This window comes from Mustelus asterias, chromosome 22, assembly GCF_964213995.1.
Source record: "Mustelus asterias chromosome 22, sMusAst1.hap1.1, whole genome shotgun sequence".
NCBI lineage: Eukaryota > Metazoa > Chordata > Chondrichthyes > Carcharhiniformes > Triakidae > Mustelus > Mustelus asterias.
Genome location: NC_135822.1, coordinates 23,218,702 through 23,236,340, shown reverse-complemented (window position 1 = coordinate 23,236,340; position 17,639 = coordinate 23,218,702). Strand labels below are relative to the sequence as shown.

Genomic DNA, 17,639 nt, shown 5'->3' with positions numbered 1-17,639 from the left:
GTGTTACTAATCCAACACTGCGAGCAACAATTCAATTAGGTACAATAAAGCAGCAGCCAGAAACTTGCTCTCACCCACAGGGAAAACTATAACCAGTGCATATTTACATAGGCTACTCAATTTAATAGCAAGTTAGGAAGGAGCTAAACAGTCTCCACCCCTGCAAACAAAACACAAGAGGGCAGGGAATGTGTAGTGACACAAGCTCATCAGTTCTAGTCACCTGGGAAAGAGTGTACCTTTTGGGGATTAGGCATAGGAAGTAAAACTGGAAAAATAGAGACCATTTATTAGTACACAACATTTAACAGATGGATCAATGGTGAAGAGAGCCAAGCCTCGATTATCAGAGCACTTGCCTGACATACAGGCTGCATTTGCTGTGACCCTAAAGGTGTAGCAGGGGAAACTGCCTTTAAAAAGAACAACCAAACACCCAGGCAACATTTTGTTCTCCTCATGTCAGTCCCCTACTTTTATGGGGGCTTGCATCAAGCTGAAACACTGCAAGGCAGCCAGAGGACACCCGGGCTCACTCCAATAAGTAGCAGATTGAACTAGACTCTAGGATTGTTATGTGTACAGAGAGAGAGAGAATGGCAACTCAGTGGCAGGAAACAGAACAGGGGCCTGATGTACCGGGAGAGTTGGGGTCTCCTCCAACACAGTCCACTGTCTCTGGGCGACAGCATCTATCCGGGAAACAGAAGGGTGTCGACGAACTGATCTCAGCCCCCGCTGGAGCAGTGCTCCAATCCTGCCTGCTGAAGGTGGCAGCTCCCCTTGGGTTAGGAGCTCTGTACCCCCTGGGTGACCAAATCCAAAAATACCAGACTGTCCAATGGCAGTAAAAATATGGGTCACTGGTCAATGCTCATCCTCGAGTTGTGGCCCACAACGTGATGAGAAAGTGTATTTAAAAAACCATATGGCACAGGAGGCCATTCAGCCTACTATCCCTGTACCTGCCCTAGAGCCACCCAATGAATCCCATTCCCCTGCAAGTATCTCCCTTTAACATTTACAACCCAATTCCCAAAAACAATCAACTCTTCCAGTGGTACAGTTTCTCTAATAAGAAATTTCCTGCATTTCAAAATCTATTAAAAGTAGAGAGCACCAAAGATGGAATATCATTCAGATTTGAGCTCCCACATGATCTGGTTCCTACAGACATTAGCCAAGCTCAAATGGAATAAAAGCAGGAGAGAGACTCCAGTGAGTGGGGAAGTCAATTTTCCAGCATTAACAAGCCCCCCACCATTATGCCAAACAACAACATGTAGACCTTGAAAGACAGAAAGTTTCACTCAGATTTGAGGGTTTAACCAACTAGAGCTTACCCTGAAAGAGAGCCTCCTGCGTTATCTGCACAAACTTTCCAACCCCGAGGGAAAGCAACGGTTTGTTTTAGTTAACGAGAACAAATCATTTCATTTACATTTCCCGATCTTGTCACAGTTATGTGGATGGGCCACTGGTCCAGGTGTTATACATTCGAATGACATGATGAGAATTAAATAAGCCATACCTGCCAGGCCACTCCAAGTTTGGAAATTTCTCTGCCTGACATCTCTTCAGTCACTCTAGCAAGCTCAGAGCATTTCTTGCCGTAGTCGAACTGAGCCACTTTCAGGCGCCTGTGAAGCAGAATCGGATGGTTATGAGCGCTGTAAATGACATGTCTTTGGCCAGCGGACCTCTTTAGGTTCAAAATGGCTGCTCAATATTTGACACATTTATGCACTTTATGATCTTCAAATTGTGGGATTAAGATTAAATACTGGGACAAAGTAACTCAAGCCAAGGGACACAGCTTATACATCAGAACAAACAACTCTACCCAGTCTACATAAAACAAAAACTCTCATTCATATAGCACTCAAACTCTTCACAACCAGTGAAATACTTTAACAATAGCTGTAACGTGGGCAATCACCTCAGCAAATTTGTGCACAATAAGGTCCCACAAATAGTAATGAGATGAATAACCAGTTAACCTGTTTTGGTTGTGAGGGTTAAGGGATGAAGGGACCTGGGTTCAAAGCCCGCCAAGGCAGACGGTGAAATCTGAATTCAATAAAAATTTGGAATTAAGAATCTACTGATGACCACGAAACCGTTATCGATTGTCGGAAAAACCCATCTGCTTCACTAATGTCCTTTAGAGAAGGAAATCTGCTGTCCTTACCTGATCTGGCCTCCATGTGACTCCAATGTCTTCTGAAATGGAGGACAGTTAGGGACGGGCAATAAATTGCCAGCCAGCAATACCCACATCCCATAAAATGAATTTTAAAAACTCTTCAAATAGATCAAAGAAGCTCATCTGTCTACCTGGACATGCGGACAGCCTCATTTTATCTTATCTCTCATCATCTCAACTGCTTAGCAGTGCAGTTTATACGAGGAGATAAATGGAATGTCATAGGACCATTCACTACACTATACAAAAGGGGGTGCCTGACAGAGTTTAAATTGAGTTAAGCCAGTAACTCAATGTCAAGCTTCTGCTGACATTTTCAAACTTCATGCAAGACACCAGTCGCCCAGAGCGCTGATGTATTTTCCCTGGAATCTAGCCTAAATTGATAAAATTAAAGACTCTTCATTCTTTTGACCTCCGCAGCCTAGTCCCTCAGAGTGCAATTCTGTAAAAACTGACAAATCCACACACGCCAAAAGATCAGAGGGAATGCCGCAGTTTCATAGAATCCCTACAGTTGCAGGAGGCCATTCAACCCTTTGAGTCTGCACCGACTCTCCGAAAGAGCATCTTACCCAAGAGCCCACCACACTGCCCTAATCCCGTAACCCCACGCACTTACCCCACTAATCCCCCTCACCTACACATCTTGGAACACTAAGGGACAATTTAGCATGGCCAATCCACCTAATCTGCACATCTTTGGAGTGTGGGAGGAAACCGACACAGACAAGGGGGGAAAAAATGTGCAAACTCCACACAGACAGTGTGACCCAAGGCTGGAATTGAACCTGGGACCCTGCCGCTGTGAGGCAGCAGTGCTAACCACTGCGCCACCCTTTTGTTGCGGCCGCAGTAAAATGTTAGCCGACCACATGGCGATCCAGGTAAAATTTGGGGTGTCTATATTTTATTGAAGTGCGTGCTTGATGGTTAGTTTCCACCCCCTCAAAAGTCAAAGTTGAATGGGGAGAAAAATAAAACAGCCATTCAAACGGTCTGTGGGATGCTGTGGAAATTTACAAGGAACCATTATGTCAGGCTGTGGGGTGCAGTTGCTACTCGACCCAGAAGCTGCAAGTCAATTTGTCAGATGCCACCAATATTTAAACAAAGTAGCTATTCATCTTTATAATCCTGCACGAATGTGGTTGCTGTGTTTTTTGTTTTAATTATCCAAGCGTGGTTGCCTAACAGGATAAAACCCATACACAATTTTTAAAAAGGACGAATATTCAAGGTGGCTCAAACTTTGACATGGTTCACTCAAACAGTGGTCACACAGGCTGGTCTGTACCACAGCTTGTTAGTGTTAGCTGTCTCTGCTTTTGTCCTTCCTGGGTTGAGCACGATTGTTAATCACGGGCAAGGCTGTGCTTCAAAAAAAAAAGCACTTTGCTCCACCGTATCTCCATTTAAGATAAAGTCCCCAATGCCATTTCGATTATAAACCAGATTATCCTTTATCTACATAGAGATTTCAAGATCACTACTTTCTAAAGGAATGTAGTGGCTTGTTTTAATAAAAGCATACGAGGTAGAAAAGGGACAAGCAGGCAGTGTGTAACGTGTCCTGAAGCTACTGAATTCAGGTCTAAGGGAGTTGCAATCTTTTGCAAGTGTCAAACAGTGGGTGGGTGAACCCTGACATTGGGCATCCACTCCCACAACACCAGTTATGGTGCAAACAGGATAGAGTTAAAGAGAGAAAATCAGGCAATCTGGTTCAGCTGCTGAGTATTTCCAGCATTTTCTGTTTTTATTTCCGATTTCCAGCAGCTGTAGTATTTTGCCCCTTTGGGCCGAGCTACTGAACTGAAGGATCGGATGCGGAATCAGCACTCCTGCAACATTTCCGACAGTTGGTCACACTAGGGCCAGTGATTTCTTCTTACTGTGAAGCCAAGTCTGCTTCACTCTTTACAGGAATGTTTCTCCTCAGGAACAGAAAACATTAGTTAAAGTAGCTGGACTAACAGCTCTGGGAATATCTCTGATACTCACTGCTCATGAGCAACAATGCCAGTTGCCAGCCCAGCCTTAGTCTTAATACAATGCAGGACGGGTACCTCAAAGGCAGTCAAGTTAATGGCACGGTGGCACAAGTGGTTAGCACTGCTGCTTCACAGCACCAGGGACCTGGGTTCAATTCCCAGCTTGGGTCACTGTCAATGTGGAGTTTGCACGTTCCTCTTGTGGGTTTCCTCCGGGTGCTCCGGTTTCATCCCACAGTCCGAAAGACGTGCTGGTTAGGTGCGTTGACCATGCTAAATTCTCCCTCAGTGTACCCGAACAGGTGTCGGAGTATGGCCACTTGGCGATTTTCACAGCAACTTCATTGCAGTGTTAAATATAGCCCACTTGTGACTAATGAATAAACAAAGAAACAAAGAAAATTACAGCACAGGAGCAGGCCCTTCGGCCCTCCAAGCCTGCACCGACCATGCTGCCCGACTTAACTAAAACCCCCTACCCTTCTGGGGACCATATCCCTCTATTCCCATTCTATTTATGTATTTGTCAAGACGCCCCTTAAAAGTCACTACCATATCTGCTTCCACTACCTCCCCTGGCAACGGGTTCTAGGCACCCACTACCCTCGGTGTAAAAAAATCTGCCTCGTATATCGCCTTTAAATCTTGCCCCTCACACCTTAAACCTGTGCCCCCCGAGTAACTGACTCTTCCACCCTGCGAAAAAGCTTCTGACTATCCACTCTGTCCATGCCCCTCAATCTTGTAGACTTCTTTCAGGTCGCCCCTCAACCTCCGTCGTTCCAGTGAGAACAAACCAAGTCTCTCCAACCTCTCCTCATAGCTAATGCCCTCCATACCAGACAACATCCTGGTAAATCTTTTCCGTACCCTCTCCAAAGCCTCCACATCCTTCTGGTAGTGTGGCGACCGGAATTGAACACTATATTCCAAGTGCGGCCTAACTAAGGTTCTATAAAGCTGCAACATGACTTGCCAATTTTTAAACTCAATGCCCCAGCCGATGAAGGCAAGCATGCTGTATGCCTTCTTGACTACCTTCTTCACCTGCATTGCCACTTTTAGTGACCTGTACACCCAGATCCCTTTGCCTACCAATACTCTTAAGGGTTCTGCCATTTACTGTATATTTCCTATCTGTATTAGATCTTCTAAAATGCATCACCTCACATTTGTCTGGATTAAACTCCATCTACCATCTCTCCGCCCAAGTCTCCAACTGATCTATATCCTGCTGTATCCTCTGATGGTCCTCATCGCTATCCGCAAATCCAACAACCTTTGTGTCATCCGCAAACTTAATAATCAAACCAGTTACATTTTCCTCCAAATCATTTATATATATTACAAACAGCAAAGGCCCCAGCAATGATCCCTGAGGAACGCCACTTGTCACAGCCCTCCATTCAGAAACGCAAAACCTTCAATTAAAATGGGAGCAAGGAAGAAGAGAAATTTAAAAATAACAAAAAAAAGTTAAAATGGAAGAAGATCACAGCAGGATTATCCAATACTCACTAAAAGCGAGAGTAAATTAGGTACGTACTGTTTTCCTTCTGTGGCAGGTTTCAGGACATATTTGTCAAAATATAGCCTGACCAGTCGTTCCCTCTCGTCAAGTCCTGGTAGATCAAAATTAACAATTTCATCAATACGATCATTGATAGCCCAGTCAAACTGCTCTGGTTGATTACTAGCCAGCACCAGCATAAACCTGTTAGAAAAAAACAGATGAACATTAATGAGTCGAGTGGTCAGGATATTAATTAAAACAAATCTTTAAAGGCAGGCTGGCATTAGCAGAGTGGAAGTATGTGGCGCCTTCCAAATCATTACTAATCTAATTTCATGATGTTTCTCATATTAAATTTCTGTGAATTGATCAGCCCGGACAAATTCATCCTTTCCCAGAATAGTTTCCACAGCAAACAAGCAGCCAGATACGAGGATTCGTGGAAAAGGCCACAGGGATGAAACAGCTCGTATCTGCTCTCAACTCTAAGACACTAGGGAGGCGATGGCCTAGCGGTATTATCGCTAGACTATTAATCCAGAAACCCAGCTAATGTTCTGGGGATCCGCGTTCGAATCCCGCCACGGCAGATGGTGGAATTTGAATTCAATAAAAAATATCTGGAATTAAGAATCTACTGATGAAACCCATCTGGTTCATTAGTGTCTTTTAGGGAAGGAAATCTGTCGTCCTTAGCTGGTCTGGTCTACATGTGACTCCAGAGCCACAGCAATGTGGTTGACTCTCAACTGCCCTCTAAACAAGGGCAAGTAGGGATGGGCAATAAATGCTGGCCCAGCCAGTGACACCCATGTCCCACAAATGAGTATTAAATAAAAAAATAACTGAAGGAGGATAGAATGCAGAAGAGAAGATATGAGGAAGGACAGCAGGCAGGGTCAGAACCTGACTTGAATAACCAAAACTTGATGCAATGAATATCTCAGATTGCAGATGTGTTATTGGTCCACAGTGAATTGAGTTTGAGTAGTCAATCCAGCTCCCAGCAAGGTTTGACTTATCTAGCTGCTTCTTCCTCCTCGTGTCTCTACTTGAAAGCATCCTTGGCAATTATTTGCTGAACCAAGCAATGTACCATGATTCTTTCACCATGGATGGGGCAAGGAGGCAGGCCCCAAATCTACTTCAGCCAGAAGAGGGATCGAAGCCCATGCTGTTGGCATTAATCTGATCCACACGCTACCGCTCTAGTCACCCAAACTAACTCCTCTCATTTTGCGTCAGAACATATAAAGAAAAATCAGTGTCACTGGGATCAGTGAAGTACAATGGTGGATGTGAGACATTCACATTGTGCCTACTTCAACTGAAAATACTCAGGAGCACAATTGCAGATGTACAGTGTTTGAAGAGAGCACTTTGAGGATATAACAATCGGTGGAGTATTGATCTGTCATGGATAGTGGGTTAAATTTAAAGGGGGCGAATTACATGGCATATAATACACCCTTAAATCTCCTGTTTCAAGTGCAAGTATTTCCTACCCCGCACAGGCATTAACGGACAGAATGATACTGCAGAGTCCTGACAAGTCTTTAATATAAAATATTATGGGATAGCTTAACTGGAAAGGCAGCTATTAATATTTGCATGTGATTGTTGATGTGAAGAATATTCACTGAAGGAAAACCAAGGGCGCTGTGTATAATAATAGAGCTTTTTGCTGTTTAATAATGAAAGTATCCAAATTTACTGGATTGCTAATGCTCAGTACAGATTTTATTTGTTTTACGTGCATTGTTTCCATTATCCTTTTTGTCAGAGGCACTGCTTCTTGCTGGGGTAATGGCTCCAGTTACCGATCTTCCTCCCGTACCTATCCAGTGCAAGCCCAGATAGCGAATGCAACATGCTGTTTCTCCGAATGGGGATAGAGTATCACAGCAGAACTAAACCCTGTTCTCATAACATCCAAACTCAAGTTTCCAGCAGGGGGTTACTGTCTGGTTTCACACGAGATCTGAGCGGCCAACTGTATTGCCCCCGACCTCTGCCCCAACAGGGATCAGGGAAGGCGATGCGCGGAGGGACCTCCTTGTTCTGTGCGGCACAGCTGCGGATTAAATAAGGTTGCTGACTCACCGGGGGAACAGCTATACATGTACTTAATAGGTCTGATCTCAATCAAGGAGAAAATCTCCTCAGGAGAAAGTCAATACACCCAGCCACCGAGGGCATTGTTTCAGCAGAACACCTGCGGCCGGCACAGGAGTTAAAACTCTGCGATGCCAGAGAACAAAAGCAGCAAAATCCTCTGTCCTGCAGATCAAAGTCACCGTTAAGTAATTAATTACACATGGACAGGATGCTACTCAAATACACTGTTTAAATAATTAATCTGATAGACTGCAATAATGCAAACAACCTTGTAGACAGTCATTGCCTTCCTGAGTAATCTCTCTGGCACTAGCATTGCTGGCTGGACCGACATGCCACTAACAATTCTGGATTGACAAGTTCCTGGTGTTATTTAAACTCATCAGTATCCTCACTTTCTGGACTGATGTACAGGTGGTGCTGCCAAGGCCACATCTATTGCTCATGGTTTCCAAGGTGGTGGCAAGCAAGTACAGGCTTCACACACTGATCCTGGTCTTCCTCGTCCCTCCACGCATTTTTAAAATCATTTTGCTGGAGGGTCATTGGTGACCTTCTCTTGAGAACCCCTCGAAGTTGCACGCTACTGCCCAGTTGGCAGTGAGTGCACTCCAATGCTCCTGTTCCGTAGTAGTCTGCCCACCCCCACCTCATGGTGAATGGTTTTCACACTTTGACAAATAAATCAGGTAGCAATTTGAAATTAGATTTTTTTTTAAAACGACCAAAAAATGAATTACAAATGTAACTTTGCCCTAAAGCTAGCCCAATACCCGGGTTAAACATTTAAAACAAGCTGGTGTTTCAGGCCTGAAACCAAATAGTTTCAGATCAGAAATCAAACTCTTTGGAGGCATAAAAAGCAGATGGAAGGTTAGCCAAGTTAACGAGGGGCTGGGAAACAAGCGCTTGAACCTGTAAACTTTAACAGAACCCAAAGATGACTTCCGGGGCCTTTTAGAAGAGTGGTGATGGGCACTAAATACCAACGCTTGATTCACCATCATTTACAATCACAATTAAAGTATCATCATGGCCGGTCCTGTTGAAACTGAACACTGCTCATGCACTTTTTATTTCAAGATTTAATTTCCTGAATTTCTGAACACTGATACAACAGTGGGCAGCTCAGTTTTCCTTTCAAGGTCAGAGGCAAATTAAAGTTGGAATTCTGTACAATTTCACTATTTACAACCTGTGTGTTCAGATGGGTGTAGATTTGCACATATCGGGCATCTAGCACTCTGTAAACGAGTACAAACACACTAATAATCAAGTTTCAGGGTTTTGCTAACTCCCCCTCCAAGTTAGATTTCAAACAGTCCATGCAAAATCTAGCTATTTTCCAGCCAACAAATAGAATTTAGCTAACTCTGTATGTGGAAACTTCATCACGTCCCTGTAGATTTTTAAAATAAAACCGATTATTTACTGCAGCAGTTGTGTTTAAAACAGGAGTGCTGAATGCCAGAGAAGAAACCTTGTGTTTAGGGCTGTCTTTAAACAAATCACAAAAGTCTGCCAGTGGGTGCAATTCTCAGGGGCTGCGCATCACGGGGTGGGCCGTAACAGTATCTGCAGTGGCGAGATCTCAGTTTGAGATCTTCCATGCCCCCCTGCCAGCGACATACTGGGGTGGGGCTTCTAGTTGTACCCCTGGGGGGGGGGGGCGGTGGTTTGCCTTGATACTAGTAAAGCTATGGAGGGTTGGCCCTCTGACTCTGAAGGTTTGGCTATTCCTCTCATCAGCCAGAGGACTTGATGTTCCTTGGGGGGGGGGGGGGGGTGCTTTATCGTTACTTGGAGATCAGGGTTCCTTTCAAAGATGGGAGCTCTATCAGGCCCCACCCTGCCACAATGGCGGCACAAAACATGCCCCTCCCCCCTTTTTTATTGACAAAGTGTCAGATGATCTGGATTGAAAACTCAACTGTTTCTGGGGAGAGACATACCAGTTCTCAGTTAGAACCTAACAGCCTGCCTTTTTTTTTAAAAAAAAGGAAAATTTCACCCATTATCTTCTCACTTTTATTGCCTCAAAATCCTATGATAATCTCAACTCAGCATGAGCAGAACCATCGGATTGCAGCAACTTGACAAAAATAAAGCAAGCTGCTTTTTAAAAGCAGAGGGGCAATCAGGCATTAACAAAGAATTAATCTTAAAGTAGAAGATGCTTTTCAAATTGAAATGGTGAATTGCGGCTTAGAACTCCTATTAGTCGAACTGCGAATGTCTTCTTATTTTAGCTGATTTTCCCTTCAATCAACCGTGTTAAAAAGCAGGCTGAGGGGGTTAGGAGTCAATCAATAAGCAGGAAGCGTGGCGAATGTTAGCTGGGAAGCGCTGATAAGGACTCCAACTAAGTGCGTTAGTATTCAGACTTCACTCAATAACCATAAAGACACGCAGCCAAGAACCACAAATTTATTCACCCCTTGTCATGCAATTATGGACACTGTGAATGACAGTACCAGGATGCCATATCAATATTTATTTTTAAAAAGCATAACAAAGATCGAGCTGCACTCGGGTAGTCAACCGAATTCCCTGCCAAGAGGTAGATGATGGGCCATCCGATTGCAGTCTACACTGTGAAGACAAGTAAAATGTTGTCTTAGGCTTGTGCGTGTGTTTAAAAATGAAAATCGCCATGAGCGCCCTACCACACACGGTGACAACTCCATTGCAAATTAAGCCGCAGCAAGATGCAGGATACCAGCATATTTTTAAAACTCCGTTTTTGGCCTGTCTCAACAATGAGAGAGAGAGAGAGAGAGGGGTCGCATCTACATCCAAAGCAGCGTAAAAATATGATAGAAGGCTCAACACTGCTGACTGTGCCCGGTGTCCTCAACCGTCAGTAAAGATAACCCCAGGGGAGGCAAAATAACAGCGGCCAATTGCAGGAAAATGCAAATTGCTTCACATTTCCTTAAAAGTAAAGTTCTAACAGGCATTGCTGGATATATTTAAATTAACCTCTCCCGACAGACACACAGACGGCAAGTTTAAAATTCACCTGAAATACAGGACCACAGAGGATGGAAGCTACCATATTCATCCATTGGGCCAGTTCCAAATAGCACAGATTCCTTACTCCACATGACATTTTTAATCGTTCTACCTGCCATCGCCCTCAAATTTATAATTTGCGCAGCCCGCTTGCTGGGCTTTCCCATGTATTTACTATTTAAGGGAGAAGTTACACCCTGGTGCATATTCACCCTCGATTATTTAAATTTGAATTCACGTCTTGGAGTTCATCTGAATATTAGCAATCTCACAAGGATCCAGTTTATCTATTCAATTTCGGATTTCAGTAAAGTCAGGTATGGTATTGTTGTGGTAACATTACTGGTGCCCCAGAGGTCTGGACCAATCCAATCAATCACCACCATCACAGTTTAAGAATTTGAATTAAGTTTGAATAAAACAGCTGGTTGTGATAAACACGATAACGAAGCTGGTTTTTCTGAACTGTTGCAAAATCAAACAGCGCAGCAATTTCTATAGAGAAGGAAAGCGGCCGCCTACACCTGGATTGGGCGAATGTGATCCCAGTCTAACAGCAGCATGGTTCACTCTGAAATGGTTTAGTAGGCCACCCGGTTGTTTCAAATCTCTACCAGTTGTTCAAGAATCTGACCCAACAGCATCACCGCCTCCTGGCAATTAAGCATGGCCATCACGTGCCAGTCTCGTCACTGTAGCATTCTGTGATTGTGTGTGGGGTTAGGTGGGCAGGTCAGGGCCTTTCATGCGTCAGTGCAGACTCGATGGGCTGAAGGGCCTCTTCTGCACTGGCGTATTCTGTGATACTGCGATACCCACATTCAGTGCGGAATGTAACGATCGCCGCTGGGGACATGTTCACCGACTGCTGGCAACCCCATCACGACCATTCCCGGTGTCAAGTCCTGAGCAGGTGCTTACCTGTGAGGGGACATTCCCACCCAAGATGCAGAAATTCAAGTGCAGGCAGATGCCCTGCCTATTGAGCTGCCAGCCAGCCAGGGAGGGGGGCAGGGGTAATATTCAGGCTTGTGGGGATCTCCAGGGGCGGCCCACGTCTCTAGCAGGCCTCTCCATTAGTCATGGGATGCCCAAGTAGAAGCGACATGGGCAGCATGGTGGCTCAGTGGGTAGCCTGTGTGGACTTTGCACCTTCTCCCCGTGTCTGCAAAATGCTAACCTCCTTCCCCTTATTTCAGATGCTGAAGGGGAGGTGATGGCGGGGTGGTGTGATTGCTAGACAATTAATTCAGAAACTCAGCATATGTTCTTGGGACCTGGGTTCAAATCCTGTCACGGCAGATGGTGGAATTTGAATTCAATAAAAAATATCTTAAATTAAGAATCTACTGTTGACTATAAAACCATTGCCGATTGTTAGAAAAACCCACCTGGTTCACTAATGTCTGCCGTCCTTACCTGGTCTGGCCTACATGTAACTCCAGAGCCACAGCAATGTGGTTGACTCTCAACTGCGCTCTGAGCAAGGGCAACTAGGGATGGGCAATAAATGCTGTAAGAAGTCTCACAACACCAGGTTAAAGTCCAACAGGAAGTTGGACTTTAACCTGGTGTTGTGAGACTTCTTACTGTGTTTACCCCAGTCCAACGCCGGCACCTCCACACAATAAATGCTGGCGAGCCAGTGACCCCATGCCCCACAAATAAATGGAAAAAAAAACCTTCTGATTTGAAGGCTAATACTTACTTGTTACTCTGTTCCCCCGTTCGGTACAGGAATGCATTCAGTGTCGCTCTCAGGTCTTCGCTTATCTTTTCCTACAGAAACATATCAAGATAGAAAGAAAATATGGACAAGTAGCACTTTCTCCAATTCATAAACCAACAATCAGCAGCTATTGAAAACCAAAATGCATCCAAATAGCTCATATTTCATTTGCTTTACTCGGGTATTGAGTATAATGGAGTTAGTGGGGCATTTTTTGAACCAGATCACAAAGGTAATATAGCTGGAGAAAATTCTGGTATGTAGTTGCATCAATTCTTCTCTCATGCCTTTATTAATGGGCAGCATGGTGGCACAATGGTTAGCACTGTTGCCTCACAGCGCCTGGGACTCGGGTTCAATTCCGGCCTGTCTGTGGAGTTTGCACGTTCTCCCCATGTCTGCATGGGTTTTCCTCTGGGCGCTCTGGTTTCCTCCCACACTCCAAAGATGTGCAGGTTTGGGTTGATTGACCATGCTAAGTTGCCCCTTAGTGTCAGGGAGATTAGCAGAGTGAATACGTGGCAATAGGACTTGGGTGGGATTGCTGTCGGTACAGGCTCGATGGGCCGAATGGCCTCTTTTCGCATTATAGGGATTCTATGATTTATCAATCACTATCTCAATTTCTTCCTCCAAGTGTTAAACTCACTGACACAATAAATGCAGGACCTGCACTGTTGTCCCAACAGAAATTGGGGAAAAACATTGGGGAAAAAAAAGTGTAAAAATGGTGTTTCCCTCTCACGCTTTAACAAACCTTCGAAGCAAATATGTGAAGCAGAAAGAGCAGCAGCAGAGACATAAACACCATGAGACATGGCCGGAAACCCCAAACCCAACCTTAATGAAAAGGAACATATTTGGGAATGACACTTCTCCATTCTACCCAATGACTAATGGAGGAGAATTAATGTAAACCCAGCCACTCCTCACCTGATCACCCTCCACTGATTTCAAACCCTAACCAAGCTCCACTGCTGGTGCCCCAAGGCAGAGTGGAACTGGGAGCAGAAGAAAACAGAAACCGAGAGAAAAAACATGAGCTGGAAATGAAAAGGTGTCAAGACAGCAAATTCACTCTTATTAAATGCTGACAATGAATCGGGTCTCTGGGACAAACAGCACCTTCCTCCCCTGTGATTCTTTCTGTTCAAACGATTTTCAAAAGGACATGTGGGTAGACTTACGGTTGCTCTCTTTCGAAGGAACGCATCCGCCTCATCCACAAACAGCAAAAGCCTGTGCACAGGAGACAAGCTATGATCATTCCTTTGACTTGACATAAACACATCCAAATGTTTAAAACTTAGTAGCCCAAAATAAATCAATCTCCATTATTTAGAATTCTTGAGGCACAGAAGCCAGGGACACTGACCTAAGAAAACGGCACATCCAGAAAACAAACACCCACATTTTTCAGCAGGTTAGTGTAGATGGGCCAAGTGACAGAGGATTAGCACACTGTACTTCAGGGGTGGCACTGTGGTTAGCACTGCTGCCTCACAGGACCAGGACCCAGTGGCAGCACTTCCACTGACCTAAGGGTGAAATTGCAGTGTGCCAAAGTTTGCTCTGGCGGTTTTCATTATAAATGTGGCGTAGGAAATATATAAATAAGGATAATGAATGGATTTAGCACGAGGACTGATGTATATCTTGGCACCCTGATCTAATTATCCTTCGCTTCGTCCGAGAACAATGGGGTATTAATGGGACTGGGTGGCACAGTGGTTAGCACCGCTGCCACAGAGTGCCAGGGACCCGCTTCGATTCCTGGCTTGGGTCACTGTCTGTGCGGAGTCTGCACATTCTCCCCGTGTCTGTGTGGGTTTCCTCCGGGTGCTCTGGTTTCCTCCCACAGTTCGAAAGATGTGCTGGTTAGGTGCATTGGCCATGCTAAATTCTCCCTCAGTGTACCCGAACAGGCACCGGAGTGCGGCGACTAGGAGATTTTCACAGTAACTTCATTGCAGTGTTAATGTAAGCCTACTTGTGACACTAATAAATAAACTTTAAACCCGGGTGAAAGTTTCTGTTGCCTTACGGTTGCAGGACAGTCTCAGGCAAAATTCTTAAAGGCACAAGTCCACCACTGTACTCTGTTAAATCACAGATCTTATACGGAAAATTAAAATCTCAGCATGAGCACAGTAGGGGGAGATCACATTGCTACTTACATTTTAAGTATAAAACATATGGAAGCAAACATTAGGTGAAATAAATTTAGGAAACATTTCAAATCCTCAGCAGTAATGTCCACCTCAAGCACAAGCCAGATTAAAATCACGTGGAAAGCAGCAGAATCCTCTGAAATCACCGTCCTTTAAATCATTGGCCTACAAAACTCAAGTTAACCAACCCTCTACTGCATCGGCACGATTTCAATCTGTATCACTTGCTCAAACATCATCCACATGCAATTGACGGTGGTATAGGGGTTAGCACTGCTGCCTCATAGCACTGGGAACCCAGTTTCGATTCTGGCCTCGGGTGAGTGTGTGGAGTCTGCACATTCTCCCCGTGTCTGCGTGGGTTTCCTCCAGGTACTCCGGTTTCCTCCCACAGTCCAAAGGTGTGCGGGTTAGGTGGATTGGCCATGCTAAATTGTCCCATAGCATCCCAAGACATGTAGATCCGGGGGCTTAGCGGGGTAAATACATGGGTTACGGGGATATGGCCTGGGTAAGATGCTCTGTTAGAGAGCCGTTGCACATTCGATAGGCCGAGTGGCCTCCTTCGGCACTGTAAGGATTCTATGAACGTCGGGATTCAATTAATTTATCCTTCAAAATAAAATATTCAAATAAAACAACAATTAGCAGAGCTGAAACACAGGATCAGTTCACTTCCCTCTGTAACTGACCCCACCAAAATGACAAACTCACCCTCTTCTGCTGGTAGATGCCCAGTCAAAGACTTTGTGCATAGCTGTGACACCCTCACGACCCATAGGAGCCACGTCACCACCTGTCATAATAGCATAATCCATGCCGGAATGTACAGCTAGTTTCTGAGGAGGAAAAAAAAATCACAAGAAATATAAATCTGAAAGTAGCTCGTCTCCTGAACAGTGAGCTCCTCGTTGTCAGATCAAATAGAACAGGCCCTGGCTTCAGCTGTCAGCAGTATTCAGGTTCTTATACATGCAACATACATTTATATAGCGCCATTCCAGAGTCAGCCCCCAAAACACTTTACAGCCAATTTTATAGCCACCTATTTTTTAAAGTTGTAGTTACTGTTTGTAATGTAGGAAACGTGACACACCAATCTGTGCACAGCAAGGTCTCAGCAAAAACCAAGACCATGGTTAGCAGGTCTGTTTTTTTAAAATGAGGATGAAACTAAGGATAAATATTGGCCAGCAGACTGGGAGGACTCTCTTGTTTTTCTTCTAATGGTGTAACAGAATCTTTTACATCCTGTGGTGGGGGCAGACAAGAACTCGGTTTAGTATCGGTATGAAAGATGACACCTCTGGCACAGTGCTCCTCCATACTGTTATCCTGTGCCAGCCTACTGAGTGAAGACTGATACAAGCACTCATTTAATATCTCTGCCATTCCCAAACTCCTTCCTGGCCTCTCCTTCAGCATCTTTCAATGATCCAGTGCTCCTTGACAATCCTCTCTCACTTCTGCGAACAGGCTATTCCCATTATTCCCAGTTGTCCACGAGCCTCTTTTCCAGCAACCTTTAAGTTGATCTGATAACCAGTGTAGATTTTTAAAATAGTTCTTAGCACCTGTCTTTAACTTCCTGTGTATTATGCACGTTCAACCCAATCAATCAGATTTTATCTCTTTAAAATAAGCAAAGATACTGCAGATGCAGGAATCTGAAACAAGATCAGAGAATGATGGGAAAACCTCAGCAGGTCTGGCAGCTTTTGCAGGGATAGAAAAGAGAGTGAGTGTTTGGAGTCCGTCTGACTCTTCTGAGTGGAGGAGAGGGAGAAAGAAATGTGTTGGAAATTTTACTGTAGCTGGGAGAGATTGCAATAAGATGTAGCAACTTTAAGAGCACGAGATGTTGCTCCTCCTATTCATGTTGGGCTTCACTAGAATATTGCAGCACACCAAAGATAGACGTATGGGCACGAGCGCAAGATGCTGAGTTAAAATGGCAGGTGACAGGAAGGTTGGGTGGTTGGGGGGGGGGGTGTGGTACTCCAATTCACAACTTTAGATTTGCTCTTAAAAACTTGCCTTTCGCATTAGTTTTGTTCCTCACCAGCAGATCCGACCAACTGACACATTCCAAGATGCATTAGCACTAGCCTGGGTGGTTACATTAATACTGGGGCACGAAGTTTAAAGTTTATTTATTAGTGCCACAGGTAGGTTTACAATAACACTGCAATGAAGTTGCCATGAAAATCCCCTAGTCACCACACTCTGGTGCCTGTTCAGGTACACTCGGGGGGGGGGGGGGGGGGGGGGAATTTAGCACGGCCAATGCTAAATGCACGTCTTTCGGACTGTGGGAGGAAACTGGAGCACCCGGAGGAAACCCACGTGGACACGAGGAGAACGTGCAGACTCCGCACAGTGACCCAAGCCGGGAAAGGAACCCAGGAAGCTGGTGCTGTGAGGCAGCAGTGCTAACCACTGTGCCACCATGCCTCCCCAATCCCATTAATACCCCACTGTTCTCAGGTGAAACAAAGGATAATTAGATCGGGGGTCCAGATATACATCGGTTTTCATGCTAAATCCATTCATTATCCTTATTTATATATTTCCTACGCAACATTTATAATGAAAACATCCAGAGCAAACTTTGGCACACTGCAATTTTACCCTGGCGCCAGTGGAAGTGGTGCCACTGACAGGGGGACAGAGTGACACACTTACACACAGTTTCCATTTCAAATGTGAACACAAGAATTTATAGTGGGAAATAATTGACAGGTATCGCATGCAGAAGCAAGCTTTTTAATATATCAGATCAAATGTGGTTCCATCGAGAGGATGCATTGTTAATCGTATTACGTACAATTACATTAGTATTTTGGCTCTGCCTCAGTGCCAGTACTACTTACTCAGTTCCAGCCTACTGAGT

At 44.7% G+C, this 17,639-nt stretch overlaps 1 protein-coding gene across 1 annotated transcript in view; it reads right to left on the bottom strand.

Moving 5' to 3' along the window:
- atad3 (ATPase family AAA domain containing 3) overlaps positions 1 to 17,639 on the bottom strand; it is a 48,181-nt gene that overhangs the window by 7,924 nt on the left and 22,618 nt on the right. Inside the window, exons 11-15 of the mRNA XM_078238920.1 lie at positions 15,461 to 15,585; positions 13,763 to 13,814; positions 12,555 to 12,625; positions 5,747 to 5,914; positions 1,532 to 1,640 (exon numbers count right to left, since the gene is read on the bottom strand). Of these exons, the coding sequence (XP_078095046.1) occupies positions 1,532 to 1,640; positions 5,747 to 5,914; positions 12,555 to 12,625; positions 13,763 to 13,814; positions 15,461 to 15,585 (525 nt within the window). The remainder of the gene's footprint in view (positions 1 to 1,531; positions 1,641 to 5,746; positions 5,915 to 12,554; positions 12,626 to 13,762; positions 13,815 to 15,460; positions 15,586 to 17,639) is intronic.